Below are 22,135 nucleotides of genomic sequence, written 5' to 3'. Positions count from 1 at the left end.
AGGAATGGTATTGGGACATACCTGAATATAATCCATGAGGAAAATGAGACAGAGTAGTTCAGTAAGTGATCCGGGGATGGGAAAATAGGAGATATGAGTAGAATGCAGACCCTACTTAAACAGACCAGCTTTTTTTCGCTTATGTTCTCACTGGCTTGGAGAAAGGCCATTCCCTTTTTATGCCCAAAATTGTCTGTCATTTGCCTTTCTCTTGAAGTCTGGAAAACTGTTCAAGGGAAATGGTCACAACATGAACTGAAGTAAGTTTTTATTGTGTTGCTTTGTACATTAGTAGTATCCACAAGCACCAGAAAACGATCTAGAGTTTTGCTGGATCAAGTGCCATAGAGACATGTACTGGAAAGGAAATGCCTGTCCTAAATGAGCAGCTCATGGAATAACAGAAAATTGATGGGGTGTTATTCTTCAGGCCTGGTTGTGTGGAAAAGCAGTTCTGTACCATGCTTTCTAGCATCTTTTTTTTATGGTTGGTGGAAATTAATATATTCCACATGGCTTGTTGACTGCTTTGTCCTGGGAATCAGCCATGTGGTGAGAATCAGCCTTCAGTAGAAGTGGATAAGACGACTTAAATCTTGATTCTGTTATCAAAATAAGGAAAACAAATGAACAAATACCAAACCCACAAGACCAAATTCATGCTCAACAGCAAGAAGGCAGTAGGTGTCAGTAGGTGTTTGTCTGCTTAACAGAAGTCACTGTACAGATACAGACTTGTGAAATGGCTGCTAGCTTTTTCTGTTTCACTGTTGTTTGTGCAAGAGTGGGAAGCCCTCCAACAGTAGAAATCTCCCAAATGACAGCAGAGCAATTGGTAAGATGGCAGCTGCTTAGCTCTTTTATAGCCATCTGTGTTTAGAAATAGCTTTTAGGAGATGGGAGCGTCTGCCAAAAACAAGACTGTGGGAAAGTGTTATGTTTGCTCTGGTCTGATGTGTGTTTAAAATGATTGTGGTCATTTAGAAGCATGGTACCTCTATGGTACCAGGTACATTGCTAGTCACTATCCCTCATTTTCTTTTGGTAGTGTTTTTACCTTCTTTATTAAAGGAAAGTGAATGCTTCTAGTGTGGTAGAAACAGGCAAAAAGGGTTGTGGCAGGGAGCTGAGAGGAATTGTTTTGTTTGATACGATTCTCACTGTCGTCTTTTTACATGAGTCTAGCTTTTGTGCACAGACTTACAGGGACAGTTAATAACTTGCTGGTGGATATTTGCCCAATAACTGTCTATAAGTTTAAGTCAGCTTTCCCACAGGAACAGCCAAGATCATGGGCTTTTCATGGCTTGAACCTGTTTCTAGTGTAGTTCTGTTTTAGAAATGCATCTTTTTCCTGCTCTGAGAGCTTCTCTGTTTTGACAATGAGGATAAATGAAGTCTGCTTGGCATCCTGATTTGTATGTTGATAATGAAATAAATGCTCCTGTTAGTCTTTCAGCTGGGAGGATAATCTGATAAAAAGGTGTTAGTGTCATCTCAGACATCTTAAATTACATGCCTGCTCCCCCTGTTAAAAGCATTAATTAAAAATAGATTTCCAGGAAGAGTAAGGTGCCTTGCAGTAAGTAATATCAAAAAGAAAGAATATTCTACATGGGAAGACTTCAGGAAGTACATAAATGTAAAAAAAAGTTTGATAATATTAGTAATCTTACTGTAGTTGAAGCTTTAGATAAAATTCTGAAGTTGTATGTGTGAAAAACATCTCTTTAAAATTGGAGAAGTATTTATGTAGTTTGTGTACTGGTGGAAACTCATTTTGTATTACAGATTCCATGCTTTTGCTGAGAAGAATGACTGTAGAGATTCTGCTGGACCTGCACTAAAGTACGAAGAGGATGGAAAAAGTTTAATTGCCCTGAGCTCCAGAAAAGTGAAAGGGCGAATGCCACTAGGTAGACAATATAAACCCCAAGATTATTCTGATACTATCAGCGATATGTCAAAATGGAAATGCAGTATAGGAACTTGATGAGTGTAAAATCAAAAGAAACCTGTAGGTGTGGGTGGGGTGAGGACAGGACTGGTCTAATGGAAATTCTCTGGGTGGGAAGGAGAGGGCAAGGAAAAGAGGAAAATGGAGTAGAGGATGTGCATGTGATAATGAAAGAGAAGAGGAAAAAAAGGGAGAAGAAGATAATTTATTTAGGAATATGAAGAACAGTACTTGTGTGCTTATGCCAGTGACCTTGTGGAAATGTATAGAGAAATGGTAGAAAGGAAGAGTAGTGCAGAAAACCATATGATACAACAGCCACATCAATATAGGCCAAGTTCTTAGGTAATATAAGGGGATTAAATCAACATGAGATTTACTTGCTTCTCCCAAGAATTTGTCACTAAGACAGGCAAAAAGCACAGTAAAGTGACTGTCAAGAAAGCAGTGCAAAGTGCTGGTGGGAGAATTGATAGAAAAAATACCAGGAGGAAACAACCAAAATAAACAGTTTCACTGGTGGGTGGAGCTGGGCAGAAAGCTCAGTGTGTTTCTCATTAGTCACACTGCTACTTCCTCTGGGTACGTGTTCAGTGGGACTGGACTGTGGTTTCAGGCGGGGTGGGAGGAGAGGGGCTTGTGATATGAAGTGAGGCTTTGTGTGTCAAATTTGATGTCTTTTTCAGCAGGAGAGTAAAAAAAATACTTCTTTTAGACATCAGGGATCATAAGACGTTTTTAGTGTAATGGCTTAACACACACAGCCACCCACCCACACACCCACCCACGCCCCCTCGTTATGGTGGGGGCATTAATGTTGCCCCAAAGGTAGAACGGTGTTATCCTCTTCTCACTGTTAGGGCATATGTGGCATAAGGTGGATTTGTGGCTCATGTAAGGCTCATGTAAAGCCAGTCTTGAACTAACTGGCCTATATTTGGGTTGTAATCAAGTTTCTTGTGTACCTATCCTTCACTAGGACCATGATTATAACAGTACAAGAGAAAGAACCATTGTGGGGGGGCGGAAATAAAGGAGTGAGGTATCACCTGCTTTTTTGGGTTGTGAAGGGACACTCAAGCCTCACCCATGCAGAGTTCAGAAACCAACAGCAGAGTCTGCTTCAAAACACTATCCTTTCATACTAATGTGGAGCAGTATAATGCCTTCAGTCTGCCATGAGTGCTTTCTTGCTGTGCCACATTTGGGGGTGTGTGTGGGGGGAGCTGGCTCCCTCTTCCCCTGGGGCAGTCAGCCTGTTTCAATAGATGAGTCTAGAGCTCCTGTATGACTGAAATTACTTCCTCACCACTGTTTCTAAAGCTGAAAGCTGAATAGCGTTAATCGCTCAAAAGGACAGTAATCCCCTTGAAGTGCATTGTCTGTTGTGTCTTATTGCTATTATGGAGTAGAATTTACACATTAAAAAGGAACACAATTAGCTTTCTGCATTTACTGGGTATTACAAGCACAGTCATGACATCACTGGCAGCCAATTGGAGTGTTTCAGTCATATGCAGAATCTAAAGTCCTTTCAGAAAAGAAAACACATTGAAGACATCATTCTGGTCTGAGTCTGATTTCTCTTGTTTCAGAGACTCCTTCAGGGTGTAGTAATAAGGCAATAAAAATAAAAGTGTCGATTACTCACTAATGGGCTCTGAAACTGGTTCTTGGATGTGTGGCATAAACTACACAAGGAAATAAATAGAGAATGAACCAGAGATTTAATCTTCCAAATGCGGTCTTTCTAGAAAATAAAGGGAGGCACAGCAATATTTTGATTATGTTCCTTTTGCACCACAAATGCAGCAGCTGGAAACTGAAACTCATAACCATGTTTTATGGACTGGAAAAGCTGTTTTAAGGACATCTGATAGTTTCTGCGTATCCACTGAATATCAGCATTTTGCAAATATGGGATATCTTCATGTTCGCTCCTTTTCATCGGCTTAACCAAAACAAGTCAGAAGTGAACTATTTAAAATTTTAGATAAGCGCTCAGTTCTCCCCTATTTTGCTTCTTGAGCAGACATTTAGAAAACAAGTGTGAGAAACTGACAATTTTGAAATTTTTTACATCATATTGAGTGGGTGCTCAAGATCAAAACAGGTGTAACTCATTAAAGAATTAAGGTCCTTATGCTGGCAGCCTCAGATTTACTTATAGCAGAGAAATGCTTTTACATAAAGCCTAATTTCACCAATGTGATAATACCTCCTCATCCAGCACTAATTTTCCTGTTATCACTTCTGCCCACATTCTTTGTGCAGTTTATTCATCTGCAAAAAGATGTAGAATTAAGCAATCTTGTTATGTAGTTAAAATTATAAGTGGAAAGGAGGTGACGTTTAAGCTGGAACTTGAAGACATAGAGGGCAAGGAATGGTGGAAGCTGTGGAGAAAAGATGTCATTCTGAAAAAGGGCACATTTGTGTGAACTGCTTGGAGTAACAGGGTGAAGAGTGCTACATAAGGCTTGAAAAGCAGTGGTGCTTTGAACTAGATCCTGAAATGAACAGAGGGTCCTCGGTGGCTGACATACAAACAGTAAATTTCTGTGTAGTGGTTTCTGTGTGGTGGAATAGATGAGCTGGCATGTGTAGGGAAAATGCAAATGGACTGAAATCAGGATTTTACTGATGTGATAAATCCAAACAGGGAAGTGTCTGACCTCCTTGTGAACAGTATAAGGCTCTGTTCTTAGGTGTGCTTGGTTTTTTACATTTACTTGATTGTCACAGGAAAAATTTCAGGTTGTGTGTGTAAAAAAGGGAATCATAAGAGCGTCATTCCCCTGTATGACATTGAAGTCAATGACCCCTGTGCTGTTTATTTACACTGACATGGGAAAGATCGAACCCTCTCTTTGGAGAGCCAGGATAATGGCTGAAGAGCAGCTACTTTGCTACTCTTTGCAAAGATCATTGCCTCTGCTTTTTTCTCGTGTGCTTTGTCTAGTCTCAGCAGCCTAACCTTGGCCTAGCAAATCTCTTTGCTAATGTGTAGAGAGTGATGCAGATAGCTGTTCTGTGATACCACATGGGATACAAAGTTCATTTGCTTTGTCCATTTGCCCAATGGAAAAGGGACAGGATTGGGCTGCAGTGAGTTTGAGTGCTGTTTGACCTGGCAGGTATGCAGGTAAAAGCTGTGGACTACCCTCTTATGCTTCTTTGTGCCTTCATTCATCCCCCTCTAAATGGAGATTTTAAAAATCAGTGCTTGAGGGTATATTTCTGTGTTCTACTGCCACATGGAGGCTGAGAAAGGGACTGGCAGTGAAGAAAATAAATTTCCCCATCTTCCCTTGCTAGCAAATTCATTTTCAAATAGATTGTATTCCATTATATTTGGATTTGCTTGCTTCCACGGTCTAAGTCAGATAATCAGACAAGTAAGAAATACTTCTGTTTTCCATGATTTGCTTTTGTATTGGTATTTGCTTCCTGTTTCAAAGATATTGTAGATACTTTGTAGGCTTTTTTTTTTTTTTTTTTAAATATAGGCTTTTCCATTAGCAATATGGAAATCAAGTAGGTTACAGTGACTTGTCAAACCAGATGAGTTTGTTTGAGTGGAGGTACATGTGGGGAAGCTGCTTCTTTTGAGATTGTCTGCCAGTTAAATAACTGGGAAATGGAAATGAGGGAGTTATGAGTTTCCTTGTACATGTGCAAGTGTGTTTGTGCTTTTGCTTAGATCTACTGTCTTGCTTCTCTATTCGCTGGCGTCAGCAAAATGCTTCTGCCCCTTGCCACAAGCTTTCCCCACACCCTTCCTCATCCTCTTCCTCTTTTCCAAGGCCTCCCTTCTCCAGAGCAGAAACGCCTCTACCCGCGGGCAGGGCACTCCCGGAGCATTAGCCAGGGTGAGGCGCTCTGCACGGTCAGGATGGCTGCGGGCAGAGCCGAGGGAAGCCGACTGCGCTTGGCGCAGGCCGACGTGTGCGGCAGCGTGTTCAGGCCGGTCCCCTCCTGTGGGACTGGTGGCCACCCTCCTGCCATTGCAGTGGGGTGGGTTTTGAATCAGAACCAGGGCGTCCCCAGAGATCTGGCTGTTACACTGCCAGCCAGGGCACGTGGGGAAGTGCTTCATGGCAGGGGGAACCAGGAGGACCCTTTCTCTCCCTGGTTAAAGTCATTTTTAAAGACAAAATTATTCCTGGGACATGGATGCCTGAATGTGTGCAAGAGACAGTGGGCTTGGAGTGGTTGTGAACTGCACCCTCCAGAAAGGTGACTTTCTTTGGCTGGTGATCCCCAAAAAATGGCACATCTGAGGTGCGAGCAGAGGGAATTTAAACCAAATTAAATTTGGGTTCATGCTTTCTTGGCCATTTACCAATGATATGCTTTGAGGGATGGGCCACAGTTGAGAGCCACATCTGGAAGATACTATGCCTTGCATGTGTATGTAGGTTTTGATTTTGGGGGTTCAGTTTTGAAAGATACAGGGTTTTTTTTCCATTCCTCCTTAGCTGTAGGAGAAAAGAGGTTGAGGTAGAGGTGCAGCTGAGCTTCCTGTGTAGAGAGAGAGAGCTGCTGTGGATATCATTGCTTGCAAGCTTCTCTCCCAGTTGAATCCAGGAAAAAATGTTGTAAAAATGTTGACAAATAAAAGGTTTTCTAAGCAACCAGAATTTCCCAATGTGCAATTCTTGGTGCCTGCATTTGTCCTGTGTACCAAGTGACATCAAGCATAGTTGCTTTTAAGGGGCATGCAGTTTTACTTTGCTGTGCTGCAAGCATAAATAGGTAAAAAATATCTTCTCATATAATACCAATTAAATACATTTATCTTAATGGGGACAGTAACAATAATCCTGTAAAACTGATGAGTCTATAGCATCAATTTAAGGGGAAATGAAGCAACAAAATGATATAGTTGTTATTGTTTTAGAGGTAGTTGAAGTATACATATTTCTTTCACTATTTTCAAACTTTACATTAAAAATATTCATAAAATTAAATCTGGATGAAAGTAATTGATAGCTTGTGGAGGATATCCAGATTTAGTTGGAGACAGTGCCACTGGAATTGCATTCTTAACACCCTTAAACTTAGACTTATGTGCATGCATGGTTTGAATGCATGTGTTTGCATTTCTGGGGAGAGATTGCTTATAAAATAAAAGCTGACTTCTTTCTGAAATATTTGAAGAGAATACTTTTCTTAAGTTTAACAAGTAATGATTATAGCTGAGGTTTTTTCACCCTTTTGTGTTTTATGTTGTAGAATGATCTGCCTTACTAAAGCTTTTTGTGATTTCGGAAATGTTGATCTTTGTCCTAATGGTTGCAACAGATGTTTTTGAAATGCAGGAAGGTCCCAGGAGATGGCAGTGTATAATAACACAATTCAAAATATTTCTTGGAAGCTGAAAGCATTTCACAATTAAAATTGAGTTCTTATTTGTATTACATTCTTCTTCTTCTTCTTCTTCTTATTTCTGGAAAGTTTATCAAAGAACAAAATGATCAGGTTTGTTTGTTTACTGGTAGCCTACTTTAGTACACAAGTTTGCGTGTCTTATCTTTCATATAGTGAACCATCACTGTATATTAACTGAGCTACTGAATGATAATATACAGTTTGTCTTGTTCAGCATTTTTATGTGCAATTCATTAATGGGTTGTGATCTGCAATAGTTTGTAACATATATTTGTAGTTAGGATAGCTGATGATTCAGTTTCTTTTATATTTTTACTGTAACGCTGCACACAGTATCTCTGCATTGTCCTATATTACAGTTTAAACTCTGAGACTAACCTAATTTAACACATTTTTAATAATGATCATACTGCTTAGGTATACAAGGGGTCTCAATTTTAGTAGTTTCTCTTTGTGAAATAAATAAATATTTTTATTATTTTCACCAAGAAAGACATATCAGTCAAAATTAAGAAAACCTAAGAAAACCTTGTCTCAATTCCCGTTTTGGATTTTTCCATTTTTTTTTTTGACAATATAGCCTGGTAGTAAAAAAATTTTTTTTGGTAGCATTTGTTTATGACTGTTGAGAATTGTTGGGATGAAAATAAACTTATCTTTAGCAAAATTTCATCAGATAGTCATCAGGGAAAGAAGATTTAAATAAAATTAATTATGTACTTTAGGAAATGGAAAGAGTCAAAAATGTCTTCTCTTTAAAATGTCAAAACTGTGTTTAATATTTGGAGCCAAGTTTTGCAATGAAGTGCAGGGGGCAACAAGTGAATTTCAGTGTGGAGTTTTCTTATTATTTTCTGGCAGTGTTAAAATATATTTGCTTCCACTGTGGGAACAATCTGTGGCCAACTTTGGAGGTTAGGTCCAACATACTGAGCACCTCTCATATTGTGGAGCCAGCTTTGAGCCCTTTTTTGAAGTCTGTCAGAGAACACCACTTGTCATTGCAACAGGACCTCAAGAAAACAAGGTTATATGGCAACATCTGGATATACCGATGACTTTATGGTGATTGAGGAGTTATAAAAAGTTGAAATTGTATAAAAATGTGAAGCTCTATTTATTATTTCTTTTGCAGTAGCTGGTGTCTGTGAAGATGTCTTTTTGATCTGGAAGGAGCTGGAGGAAGCCAGGAGTACAGTGAGACAAGTTCAGAAAATTTTATCAGAATCTGACCGGTCTGCTTCTCAAGACGGTATCATTTATGTTTCTTTCAAGACAGCTACCATTACATTAACAATCAACATCTTTTTGTGAACAGTTTTGATTGCACATCAATTTGGGGATGATTTTCTCAGAAATGTCTATTTACAGGTTATAGCACCTCTATGTCTATATAGCACCTTTAATTGTTATCTAAATTTAGGATTGCTTAAAACTTTCCGATACAAATCTCTGTTTACTATGGCTTAAACTTGCTAAACTTTAACAGCTCAGGCTGAAACACACTATTTTTATTTTACCAGTGACTCGGTTTAGAAGTTACCTGGATTTTAAGATATGGAAATTACTTCGGGTTATTTTTCATTATCTCTTCCTGTCTGCCTGAACCAGTAAATCTTTAGCTTGTTCTACACAGTGCTGGGGAAATACCAATACTGTCCCATCACAGTTTTCTTGGGATAGCCTCCAACCTGGTAGCTAGTTCATTCCGTGTAAAGGGAAGAAGCGGAGGGATTGCATTTTTGCAAAGGCAGGGGTCTGAAAACAATTCAAAATAAGCACTCTGACAACTCCTGTCTTAAGAAACATGAAGGAATACCTACATGTCTTCATTAAACCAGTAGTTCTTGCCATTATGTTTGGCCTAGAACATGACTTACCTGTTGTTCTGTGCATATTGATTGAATTGAGCCCTGTTGGAGACAGAAGCATAGCTGGTTTCTGTAGTTCTGTTCTGGAAGGTTTTTACAAGGGACAGTGAGAAGCTACTCAGCCCCGCTAGGATGGAGATGCTCTGGGCATGCTATGAAGCAGAATGATGCCACTGACAAGACTTAAATACTAAAAGCTTAGGAATCTGTGGAGTCTAGGCACCTTCAGCATTGGACTGCAACTGAGGGGGTGGGTTTTCAGGATCACAGCCAAGATCATCAGTACTTAGTTTCTTAATTAGTCCTGGTTTTAAAATACTTACATGGTATCCAGTGGTATTTTTTTGTGTAAGTTGATACAAGATGCAGGTTGAATTAGCACGAGTCATGGGTGATTTTGTGTAGCTCTAGTACTGTTTTTGCAGTTGCTTTCACTTTGTCCAGATGGAGGCTGGGACCAGGTGGCCTTTTCTGGATCATCTGCTGAGGAATGCTTTGTACAATCAGTTGGTCAGTAACTTGAACTGTTTTGACATGTGTGACTGGTGTGGTGATGATAAAGATTTGAAGCTGAGAACTCTCTCTGGCTGCACTGGGTTTGAATTTCTGTCCATAAGATAACTATAGTTAAATCTAGAGGTTTTTTTCATCTCTGAAGGCACGATGTCATTTGTTATACTGATAAGAGCATCTTCTAAGGTAGCAGGACTTCCCATACGAAGTTAAACGTCTCTTCTGTAATGCATATGAACAAAGAGACCACAATAAAACTGCAAGGACAGCCTTAATGTCAATGTTTCCTGACTGCACAGCTTTAATGTTCTTTTAGTGTTTGCCTTGATACATAATAACTTCATAAATAAATTAAAAGAAATGAAAGTACAGTGTGATATATTTTTTAAGTTCTTCAGCATTATTTGGCTATTGCCCGTTGATCCAAATAACTGTAGTTTTTCAGTTTTCATGTGTTTTCTTCCCGGTTCTGCCTTCCTGATCTGTTTAAAATGTTTTGCAGCAAAATATCTCTATGTAAAGCATGTGGAAGAAAGAAAACAACAGTTTTCTTTTCAAAATTGTGAGCACATTTGTGACACTTGTTCTAAGGACCACAAGCAATCATAAAGCAAAGGTTTCCATATAAACAGGCTCTGATCGTGCACCTGCCCTGATGTTGGCTCATCTCTGTGTGTGTAAGGGCAGTGGATGCCTCCATAGGTTTATTTACAGGCTCAGGATCTCACTACTGTGGTCACTGTAGCTGCATCTAAACTGAGTAGACATTTATACCACCTTGGTCCACCAAAATTGAAGTGTGACAAAATAAATTCACCCTGCTATGAGACCCACTGCCTGGTCATTTGGTTTAGGTGTGGTTTACTGGGATAGTGATGAGTGAGTGGAGAGTCCCGTATCCTATTATTTTATCTGTATTATCTGTATACTGTACTGGTGTCCAGAGATGTGCAGTGCCCTACCTTAAGACAGCCCTTGGAAAATTTATAAGACAATATGACATTGTTGTTTGCCTTTTACTTTAAATAGCTGTCTCTAAAAAGATTAGTGTTAACCAATGGTCTTGACTGTATTTTCAATTATATCTCTATTGTTTCATTTGCTCAAATGATTCTCCTTGAAGTTAGACGTCTTATTCAGGAATACTTTCTGGCATTTTGTAATTCAACTACTAAGAATATTCCTTTTATATGTTGATCTTACTATTTATTGTCTTTGCTCCCTGTCTTCTGGTGTTTTTTTCCCAGTTACAAAGGAATTTGTTGTAATGAGTTGTCTGATAAGAAAAAGCCCCACAGCCGAAGTAGAGACTACTAAAAATCACTCAGAAATATCTATTCACTGCAGTGCTGTCAGAGCAAGCAGAACAAGTTTGAAAATTTTGATTCCACAATCAGAGTCTGTTTTTGAAAATAGCTTATCCAGAATGAACCATGTTATGCAGGAGATTTTGTTTGTTTTATTTTCTTTATTAGCAAACAAAGCTGATCATCCATTACCAAAACATATAACTGACAAATATTTGACATCCGAGAAGTGGTTGCAGAAGTATGGCTTGAAAGCTCAGAAGCTCACACTGTATGATGCACTTGCTGATTGTGTTTTTCGCCATGTAGATGGGCTTGTTGACATAAAAACTAAACCAGAGGATGAATGTTCACAAACTGATGCTGTGAGTATTGTTCATGTTCCCTCACATCCTGTAAGTTGTTTGTTTTTTCTTTTAAAGTTTCAAAACTTGATTGATGGATAAATTGATGATATAGTATATGGCCTTGTTGTTTTGTAGTTTTTGTTAAAATCAGATAATTAATTACTGAGACAAAGAGTGTCTTAAAGAGCTTTTTGAGAATGACTGCTTTAAGGACTCCTTGCTGGTTCACATAAAATCTAAAAGGGAGAATCAGAACTGGCTTAAGCAATGCCTTGGTTTTCTTTGTCTTTGTGGGGCAAAGATTGCTTGTCATCTTTAGAGGATATGCTAGTCTCAGCTGCTGCAGTGTCTTGCAGGTCCTTAAAATATTTGGATTAATTTGTCTTCTGTTTGTTTTTCTCAAGCTTTACCATTGCACTGTTTGGTAAGCTTCTGGTTTTTACTAGCTGCAAGAACAAAACCAGTTTCTATGGAATCTTGCTAGGAGCAAATTCTGTGACCACCATATCCCATGTTTATTTCTACTCCTGTTCATGTGCAACAAGCATGTACCTTTGAAGTTTGTTCCCCAAATATTAAAGGCACTGCAAAATAGTATGTTTTGGACATAAAATGTGTTTTCTTTGTTGTAGGAGACAAAGAGGAAGGTAATTCATGCAAGATACTGTGACAAGTTTGTACATACTCTCTGGAAAGATGGATCTGTAGTTCATGTATATGTTACTACAGAAAAGTATAAGCAGTACAAAGAGAAAATGAGGACAGCTCTCAGACAAGTGGAAGGAAGGTTAGTGTTCTGTCACATAAAATCAGTTTGATTATTTTACGTGAGCGTTGAAAAGTTTGACATTTACTGTCATAATAAGTTGAAGTGGTTGATAAACTGACAGCAGTTTATCAGTACTAAGCCAGAAGTCTATTTTAAATCAGAATCCTGTATGTAGGATTTCTTAGTAGCCATAAAGGAAACCTGATGAGGATTTCGAATTTTTTTTCTCCTTCTTAAACACAAGTGTGAAAGTCAGTCTGCACATTTTTGAATTACTGCTAAAAGTGCCAAAAAGTATTGGGACTATAAGGTGGCAGACAACTTCAAGAATCATCAAGAAAACTCAGTAAACATTCATCCTGTGTACTTAGGATCCCTTGCAACACCAAGAAGCACAGCTTGGCTTGTGCTCAAGTGGTTATCTGCGTTTTTTGCAATTTTGTGTTGAAGACAATTTTGAACAGTCTAGATCAGAGTCAGGGCATAAGCTATTAAGTAATGCACGTGATCAGAAGTTCACTGCTCAAACTAGCTGCCTAGTTTACATTTATGCAGCTGTACAGACACTTAGGTTTTGTATGAGATCTACAGAAAAATAGGCAGTCTAAGGTAGACCTATTTTAGAACAGAAAAAATAAATGTTGCTCTCTGTTTTGTATATATGGACAACGAGATGTCTCACTGAAGAAAGCAGGATGTAACTTTCATTTTATTGGTGAATTTTTCATTTTATTGTTGCCTCTTGACCAAAAGTACAACAGCCTGATTACCTTTATCAAGGTCAAATAGAGTTTTGTTATTGCTTCTGGTTTATCTTCATCTTACTGTATTTAAGGTAACATTTATATATGGTCAAAGGAAAATTTGAGAAAAGCAGTTTTGGTGAGTATGTATTTTTGAAATCCAAGTCAAGATTAAGGGCTTGCTGTTCTGAATGTTTCATCTAAACGTTAAGAAGTCTTGGTGGACCTCATCAAACACTTTGGGGGAAATAATCAGTGACAAAATAGCTATTGGTAGGTAATGTAACAGGATCCTTAAGTTTCCATGATATCATTATTTTTGAAACCTTTTGTAGAAATGAATATTTTTCCCAGGGCCATTATGTTCCATGTGTTAAATGTCTCTGTTTCAGAGTAGATGAGCATTTTATGACTGTCAAGGGAAATCAGATTTGGACTTGCTGCGGCCATTACTGAGGAAATGTTCTTGTGCACAGCAGTATGTATGCATGAATTTAACTGGCAGGCACATTCCAGTCCTGTTTAAAATGTAAATCTAATTCTGTATTTAAGGCTCAAGGTCCACAAACCACTGAAGCATCTGTGTTGTATTAAGCCTCTTTGAAGTGCTTAAGGTCCTTGGAGAATAGGTTCTCAAGTGGTTTCCTGAGAAGGGAGGCATAGTACTACGGACTTAAATGATTTACTGAGATAAGTCTGGAGAACAGATACAGGGACAATAGTTATAGTTGCTTCCACATTGGATTTCCCAGCCCAAACTACCTGATAACTGACTTTATAAAGGTGCTGTATTGTTTTGTCTTTTTTTTTGTCTGTGTCCAGATTTCTATTGAAATTAAAAATGTCTTGTGATGTTACATAGGGACAGGGGACTGATTCATCAAGGGCTTCTGACAGTGACTACTAACAGGTGCTTAGGGAAAGAGAATAAGAAGTACAGCAGCGACAAAAAGATCCTACCTTTCAGATTCTGATACACAGAGCCCCAGAGATGTTACAGAACAGGTTTTGATATTTTTTTTCCTCCCCCAGGATTAAGTGGCTTCAACAAGGAAGTAGAGGGCTTTTTGGGAATGTGTTTGAAGACGATGTCTATATTCTTATTGATACATCCCAGTCCATGAACAACAAGCTGCCACTAGTGAAGGAAAAAATATTTCAGCTAATACAGGTGTGATAAAGTGATGACTCTGAAGGCTGAGGAGCATTTTAGAGTAAACTGATCTTTTCTCGGTGGTTGTTACTCTACTTTTTATTTTTAAAATGTGTTTTTAAAATAGCAGCTTTATAAAAATATTTAGATTTTTCTTCATGTGCTCATTTTTCAGGTAATAATTTATATTTCCCCCTCATTTATACAACTCTTTGAAAAAAGCTAGAGAAGATACTAAAAATTATAAAGGCTTAAGTAGTTGTTTCCCTCAAGCCACCCCCTTCTAAAAAAAAAAGAAAAACAAACAAACAAACAAAAAGAAAAACAAACAACAACAACAAAAAACCCAAACCAGAAACAAGCTATGCAATGAAACACCTTTTGGCATTTTAATTTTTGCTTTGAAGCAGTGTCATCCAATTCCATTGGCTTGTTGTGATTTGTAATGTGTGTTCTAGATTCACTTTCATACTTCTACAATAGAGGGTGTAGAACATTTTGAACTTCCTTGCACCTTACACTGACTCAGAACTTTGCAAAGGGACTGGCAAAGTGCAGAAGTACCTCAAAAGCTGTGAGTACTGGAAGACACACCTAGAACAGGATTTGTCTTGCCTAGTTTTAGAAGTCTACAGTGATGTCACCTAAGCTTACATTAATATTTCAGAGACATGATTGATCTTTAATTTCTTTAGTGCTAAGAGAAGTAACTGAAATAAAAATTCAGCTTGGCATTGATAACAATCATTAGTAGGACTAGAAAAATTAAAACTATGACAGAGAGGTTTTTGAGCTAAGTGCTCAAGACATAGGGCATAGTATCTTGTGCTCCTCTAAGCAGATCAGCACTAGAAGTATATTAGATACTGTGCCAGAAGGTTTCACAGGCAGCTGCACAAAAATTGTGATGAAAGAGAGGCAAAGACTCCAGACTCTGAAAGTTTGTGCTCGCTTGCACAAATCTTCCCTGACTTATAACTTCTGTCCAAAAGCAACTTCAGCAAATTCTTGATTTTCTCCTGCTGTCTAGTTCCCCTTGCTAGTGCTCTTTATATGATTCTTGTTCTCCTCCTCTAGATGATATCTTACTTTCTTTCTGATTTCAATTTCCTCTGGTAAGCAGTGATATCTCTTTCTTACACCACTGATCATATCCAGTTTCATCTCTCTCTTTCATGCCCTCCTAGACATTTGCTATTTAAATTGTTTGAGAAATAGGAGTATATGGAGACTTATTGGGAATTTCAAGCAATCTTAATAGTTGCAAGCAATAATTATCTCTGGTTTTGTATGTCTCCCTGTACACCATAACATTTATTATATATGTTATAATTATTTATTGTAACCATATAATTAACTATATATTAATTAAAACTATTGCTATTACTCAGTATTTCAGGATACAAGTATTCTTTCTTTTAATAGTAGGTAAAATTCAGATGCCATCTCTTGCAGGAACAACTGAGACACAAGAAGAGATTTAACTTTGTGAAATTTAGTGCCCAAGCAGTGGCATGGCAAGAGAAACTTGCTGAAGTTAATGAGGAAAATTTGCAAGATGCTTGGCTTTGGATAAAAGGGCTTGAGGTAATGTGGCAGCTAATTATCACAAAGCATGCTTGCTTTGTATACAAAGTTGTATTTGTTTCTCCACTTTCTGTATGGCTGGGGTGATTTTGCATAGACTAAGTATTTGACTCGAGTAAGCTGAAAATATAGATGATGGGTAAACTTAAGTAGAACTGAATACAGTACGTCTTTCAGGTATAATAATGCTTTAACAATGGACCTGTTTATAAGATCATAATAATTCAAGTTGCAGCCTGCTATGTTTAGCAGCCACAATGCAAGCGTTGGCCAATTTGAATTCCGTAGGAACCGTATCATTGCTCAGACCTTGCATCTGAATTTGTCATTCTTGCTGCAGGGCTGCTGCATGGTTGAGAGGTGTTGCTGGCAAACTTACGGCTCAGAGGTGGTACAGGAAACCAAACCCAGCAAACTGGAGAAGCGTTTCTAGTTCTTTTTGATGAATAGACAGCTAACTTTAGGTGCCCTAGAAACATGAGAACAAACAGACCAAACCTCTGTCTATCTACCTGGTATTCTTTCTCTGACAGTTGCCAGAGCAGAGCTGCTTGTAGTCAGCCACAGTCATCCACCAGATTGTAACTATCAACAGCTTTAGGGCTACTTAATGTGTAAAATGTGGACAGCAATGTTATGAACACGGGACTGAAAATCAGTCATACAATGGTATAGATACATTGCACTTCATGTTTTCTAGCACAAAAACCCATGTTCATGTAATAAAACTCCTCAGCATTATGATAGCTCTTCCTCAGACTTAATTGGAAATTCCTGGGGAGGAGGGAATTGGGGAAGCTGTATAATACCTCTGAGACTACAAAGCAAGATCAATAACTTGGTATTCTCAGAAAATACTAACAGACCAACACACAGAGAAAAGGAAGTATTAGTGTGGCCTCCCTGAGTAGTTGAACATTTGTAACTGAGCTTATTTAGCCTTATTTTGCTGCCCTGCTTGAGGCTTGAGAACTTGGCTCTGTTTAAGTCATGTATGTTGTACAGCATCATGCAAGTTTAATAATACTTTGACCGACCGTATTTTGATACCACTTGTATATACATTAGTGAATGGCCTTTTCCATCATTATTCAAAAAATTTTGAATTTTTTGTTTATAAATTTCATTCTAAGTTCAGATCTAGATATCTGAAATGGAATAGGAAATGGCACAAGAACAATCTACTTTTTTCAGGGATGACATCTGCTGCTGACCTTTTAGCCTCTTTTAAGCATTGCAGGCATAAGTCTGAGATCAAAAAGCCGGATTTACAGTGAAGCTGAAATGAACAGAGGATTTCTCTGGAATATTAATCAGAGTAGATCTTTTGATCCCATTTTATGTTCTTTGGTCCCAGGATTATGAATGAGGAAGCTGAGCTATAAACAGTAACTTACTGCTCCTTAAAAAATACTTTAGATGTGATAACATTTAAAATTTTAGTGGTAGCAATGTCTTATAGTTGAAATAGGTCATCATTGTTTAAATACTGAGAAAATTGGTGTTCATTTGTAACAGTAGCAATTGAGAAACCTAAAATGAACAGCATTTACCATAAGGTACATGGTTATTTTCTGCACATCATCAGCATCCACCCTGTGTTCTGATGATGTGAAAAGAAGTGAAAGAAGCTGTTTTGTTTCAAATCTGTTCAAAACTATTATTGAAAGAGCCAAGATGGCCAATGAGCGATGTGTCTAAAACTTTATAACTACTAAAACATCAGGAGTATTAGATAAATTTAACAAGAGGAAAATGGCTGGTTATTTCTTATGAGTGGGTACTGGTAAGGTTTGCTTGTGAGTTAGAATAGTAGATTATAAAGTAGATGAGCTGTTGTGTTGCCTGGCCCACACAGTCTTATGCAGTCATACAGAGTAACTCTCAGAATGTACCTCCTATTCCATCTCACCTGATTTCCTTTGCCCTTTTAGATAGAACTGACTGCTCTTGGGAAGGACTGGAAGAAGTTTTAACACAATTAATAGGACTGAAGAAATAATGCTATCTCTTAGCATATTTTTGCATATATGGGTCAGTGTTAGAGATTTATATTTATCTTCTCTAATGCACTATATATGTGGATCCTAAGTCTGTTCTCACACCACTGCAATCCTCACTGCCCTCCAGAGCAGTACTCAGGTGCTATATAAGCATAAAACAGATTCTTGTCTTTTTAGAGGTTTTGCTTTGGTTCCATTAAAAGACTAAAACTTGATGAAATAGTTTTCCGTACTGGTAAAACCTTACATATACCTTTAGTTTGGAAGGTTTTGTACACAATGTTTGAAAGGTGGACGTTTGAAGATACAAAATGTATCTAATGGTTCCTACGCCATGAAACACATTTCAGTGAGTTTAGTGTAAAGAGAAGAAAGATACACTAAGTATGTGAATGACACAGGAAAAGTTCTAGAATTACTCCAATGGATTTTTTTTGTGAGAACAGTATTAGTTTACTGGGCATCTTTTGTTGCTATAGCTAACTTTTTTTGTGCTAAATCATAAATGATATTTACGTTAATGTGCCAAGGGGGTTCATGGGAGAGAATCTGAAAAAATAAGTTTGGACAACTAAGAACTCCTTTACCAGTTTTGGAGAAATAAACTTTTGCAACTCTTTTGTGTAACCTTTGAACTGTTTGGTTAAGTAAAATATGTGTTTCAATGGAGTGTTTCAAGGCAAGCAGGAGCATCAGTGGGAAAAATGAAGAGAATGCATCTTTTGTCTTACATCTTCCTATCTGTTTATAGTCTTTTAGTGATTGCTTTTGTTTGTACAGCTCAGATTGCTGCTGCCAGCATTTTGTTCATGTGTGTTTGCATAAGCACTGAATACCAATCTGGTACCAATTTATGTTACTTTGACACTTGCGTAGCTTTTTCTAGCTACGTGACATAAATGTTTTCATCATTTTATTAGTCATTTTGGTTCTGTATTATCCCTAGAATCAGTACACTGTCATTATGAATTTAAGAACAGAGGCAAAGGACTGTTAGTATTTATGGCTGTTTCTTTGTCTTTTTCTCTTTGGTTTCTTAGGTTGGAAGTTCCACAAATACACTCAAAGCTCTCCAGATTGCTCTTGCTGATACTGACACTCAGGCTATTTATCTCTTGACTGATGGGAGACCTGACCAGGTGTTTCTAAAATGAGAAAACAGAAAATGCAGAAAAGTGGTGTCAGAAGTTGGAATTAGGAGATGATTGTCATGCCTGCAGTGCTGAGTCTCATGGAGTCTCTTGCATGTTTACTGGCATTGTTTCACAGTTTTTCTAGCTAAGAGCATAAATTAATATTTTACCAAAGAATAATTTGGCTTCATGTACACTTATTCATATTCTTATTTTAAATATTTTTATTAAGTTCAAAATGAGTGAATAATTTCTTTTTTCCCTTGTTAATAATGTCTTTTATGAATTATGTTATACCTTTTTAACAGTTAAAAAAAGGAAATGGCTGATATTGCTTTTAACTATCAGAGTGCAACCAACACAACAATTATATTGCAAACATTGCTTAATTTGTCAAGATTTTTGAGTATTTTGAACAACTGAAATGTTATCAGAATTTCGAGAACTGAGTCAATAATTTTTTTCTACCAGATCCTTCAGCATTTTTGGAGATGGTAGATCTATTTTTTCACCTAATTTTTATTTGTTTATGGGAGGAGGAAACTAGCATTCTTATTTTCTCAGCCTCTATTTTGTTTCCTGGTATTGAATCAAATTTTCTTGGAACTAATTCAGTTTCAGAAAAATATCTACATTCATATACTTTCAAAAATATTTATATATATATATATATCCAGTGATACTAAACACTAATGTAGTAGTTTAATTTCCTATACATTAGTAATTTCTTTTAAAACTTCATAAACAAAGAGTACTGATTATATTACAATTTACATGATGTGCCTTAATGCATTTATCAGTCTGTCCAAATCTGTTTTAAATTAGCTCATTTAGCTAATTTCTGATTGAAATGGCAATCTGTATAAAGTGGATGTTTTTAACTGATCTATATCCATCTCTGACCAACTGATCAGAACAACTGATTAAATTCTTACAAATTCTCCATGTTTTGATAAATATGTTTCCAGATGCCACATTTTTAACATAAGGGTTTTTTTTATTTTTAGCCCCCCCAGATAATTTTGGCTGAAGTCCAACATCACTGTAAAATTCCCATCCATACTGTATCCTTCAACTGCGATGATATAGAAGCCAATAAATTTTTGTATGAACTATCAACTAAAACAGAGGGACGGTTTCATTATTACAACATTTATTTGAGTGATCCTGATACTACAGAGTTTATGGTTGTGAGTATCTGAAAATAAATACATTTGCTGCTTCATGCTACTTGGAAGAGCCACATGACTTGCATTATTGTAATTTTGTACTACAGTAGATTACTAAAAGAAGAGAGGGTTAATCCTAGTCAGATTTGACATGATATGAAAGCAATGATTTTTTTTGCTTGTGAAATTTTTCCAGACCACAACGAAATAGCCCAAATATAATGCAAAGTACATCTATAGTGCTATTGTTGCAAACACATTCTCCCTTCCCTGATGACCCCATCTGAAAACTAAAACCTGAAATTACGTGTAGACCAAATCAGCTCTGGAAGAAACACGTGATCTCTGGTGTTTCAGAAATAAGCTACTGTTTAAAATGAAAATATGGTTTGTATCCTGTTAATAAATAAGAGAATGCAGAGCTGAATTTGAATGATAATGATTTTATGGATTTTGTTACAAGTTTGTTCTACAGTAGCTGCTGGGATCTATAAGGAGTAAAATGACTAGAGTAACAGTCGTCTATGAAGTGTCACTAAGCAGCTCAACAATCCCCAACAGGAAATTTCTAAATAGACTAACAGAAGCACCCATTTGAAATGTATTCTTGCTTTTAATTAAAGTTAATTTTAGTTAACTCAGTGAATTGATTGCATAGATTTCAGATATGCTGGTAGTGGAACCATGAGAAGAAGCTGGAACAAGACAGTAGCGGGAAATTTGAACTTTGCAGACACCAGTCAGAAGGAAGATGTGAAAATAATCCAGCCCTTGAAAAATATCAGTGTACTGGGCAATTTCAGTGATTCTGCTGGTGTGGACTGTGTGACACTGCTCATGTTGGAAAAGCGAGGGCCAGAGTCTGTGTTGTCCATCTTCAGACTTGGAGATGGGAGCCTGTGGCCCTGTGGGAGCTGTAAAGGGATCATCATTGGAATTCCCTTCCTGTTTCCTCCTCTAGTCCAAATGATTCCTCGTCAGTTCCAGTGTTCACTTGAAGAGTATGTTTTTTGCTTCCCTGGGCCTGGGACAGTATGTGATACAGCTGAGATCTGTAGAATGACAGGCCACCACTTGTAATGTACATATCTTGTATTGTATTTTATTTATTTCCTTACTTATTTTCTTGCTTGCTTGGAATAAGTGGAGCTACTTATTACCTTATTCAGAAATACAGCTGTTCATATCTCAAGGGGTAACTGGCTAGTTAGGGAATGCTTGTCATTTTCCTAGAAAGGAAGAATAATTTGAAAGGCTATAACGCCTAGCACAAGAGCCTACCTGAAAGAGTATACAAAATTTGGAAGCTGTCCTGAGTCATTATTCAGAATTATTATCAGAACTTACATAGTTTCAGTTCAGAAATGAAACATATTTAGGAGTAATTGTACTGAAACATTTAATTTTTTTTTTTTAGAATAAAGACATACATCTTTTGAAAAGAGAAATTGATCAAGGAGAGAAAGATCTAGAGAAAGTAAAGACCTTTCATGAGAAAAGTCTGATGATGAATTCTCATAATGAAGATGATTATCCAGAGAATAAGTATGTCCTCATTCTGTTATTATCTTAATAATAGGTGGAAACATTTCTCCTTTTTCATTGTCTTGCATTTTTAACCTCTGACAGTCTATTTTTAAAATAAAGGTTGTTGCTCTCTTACTCTGGGGTTTTTTTTTTAACTGCCAAGGTAATGGAAAAGAAAAATCTGGAAAAATATTTTAATACTGTGATGCCTGAAACAAAATTATCTCAAATATACCAATAGTCTCAACATATTATGAATAATTAAAGCAAAGAGGGGAAATTATTTTTTTGTCTCCAACACAGTTGCTCCCTCTGACCTAGAGAATTCATGAAAAATTATTGTCATCTAAGTAGAGCTGGCTTGATACTTCATGATTAAATGGCTGCTCATTGGGATATGCTGATTGAAACATAAATTATGTACAAATATATTTGTGTATTTATTTGTACAGTGATAGTAAAAAACCATAAAAAATTGCATTAAAAGAAATCAGATTTTTAAGACAGAGATCTATTTAAAACAGTAATTTAAAGTAAAGGTATGAAAATAAAACAGATTAACAGTGGACAGTGATGTGTTATGATTTCATGTGTGTGGAACGGCAGGTAGGATGTCCAGAATGAAAATTTTTTTAAGTGTTTATTTGAGAATTTGCATATTT

The 22,135-nt window shown here is 37.2% G+C and overlaps 1 protein-coding gene across 2 annotated transcripts in view; it reads left to right on the top strand.

The window, feature by feature from the left end:
• VWA3B (von Willebrand factor A domain containing 3B) overlaps positions 1 to 22,135 on the top strand; it is a 64,349-nt gene that overhangs the window by 16,990 nt on the left and 25,224 nt on the right. For both annotated transcript variants that reach the window (XM_039548355.1, XM_039548359.1), the window contains exons 8-16: positions 1,792 to 1,916; positions 8,487 to 8,603; positions 11,211 to 11,407; positions 12,022 to 12,176; positions 13,934 to 14,072; positions 15,510 to 15,641; positions 18,685 to 18,783; positions 19,785 to 19,967; positions 21,364 to 21,491. In XM_039548355.1, the coding sequence (XP_039404289.1) occupies positions 1,792 to 1,916; positions 8,487 to 8,603; positions 11,211 to 11,407; positions 12,022 to 12,176; positions 13,934 to 14,072; positions 15,510 to 15,641; positions 18,685 to 18,783; positions 19,785 to 19,967; positions 21,364 to 21,491 (1,275 nt within the window). The remainder of the gene's footprint in view (positions 1 to 1,791; positions 1,917 to 8,486; positions 8,604 to 11,210; positions 11,408 to 12,021; positions 12,177 to 13,933; positions 14,073 to 15,509; positions 15,642 to 18,684; positions 18,784 to 19,784; positions 19,968 to 21,363; positions 21,492 to 22,135) is intronic.

This window comes from Corvus cornix, chromosome 1 (genome assembly GCF_000738735.6).
Source record: "Corvus cornix cornix isolate S_Up_H32 chromosome 1, ASM73873v5, whole genome shotgun sequence".
Classification (NCBI taxonomy): Eukaryota; Metazoa; Chordata; class Aves; order Passeriformes; family Corvidae; genus Corvus; species Corvus cornix.
This window is presented reverse-complemented; position numbering and strand designations above follow the sequence as displayed.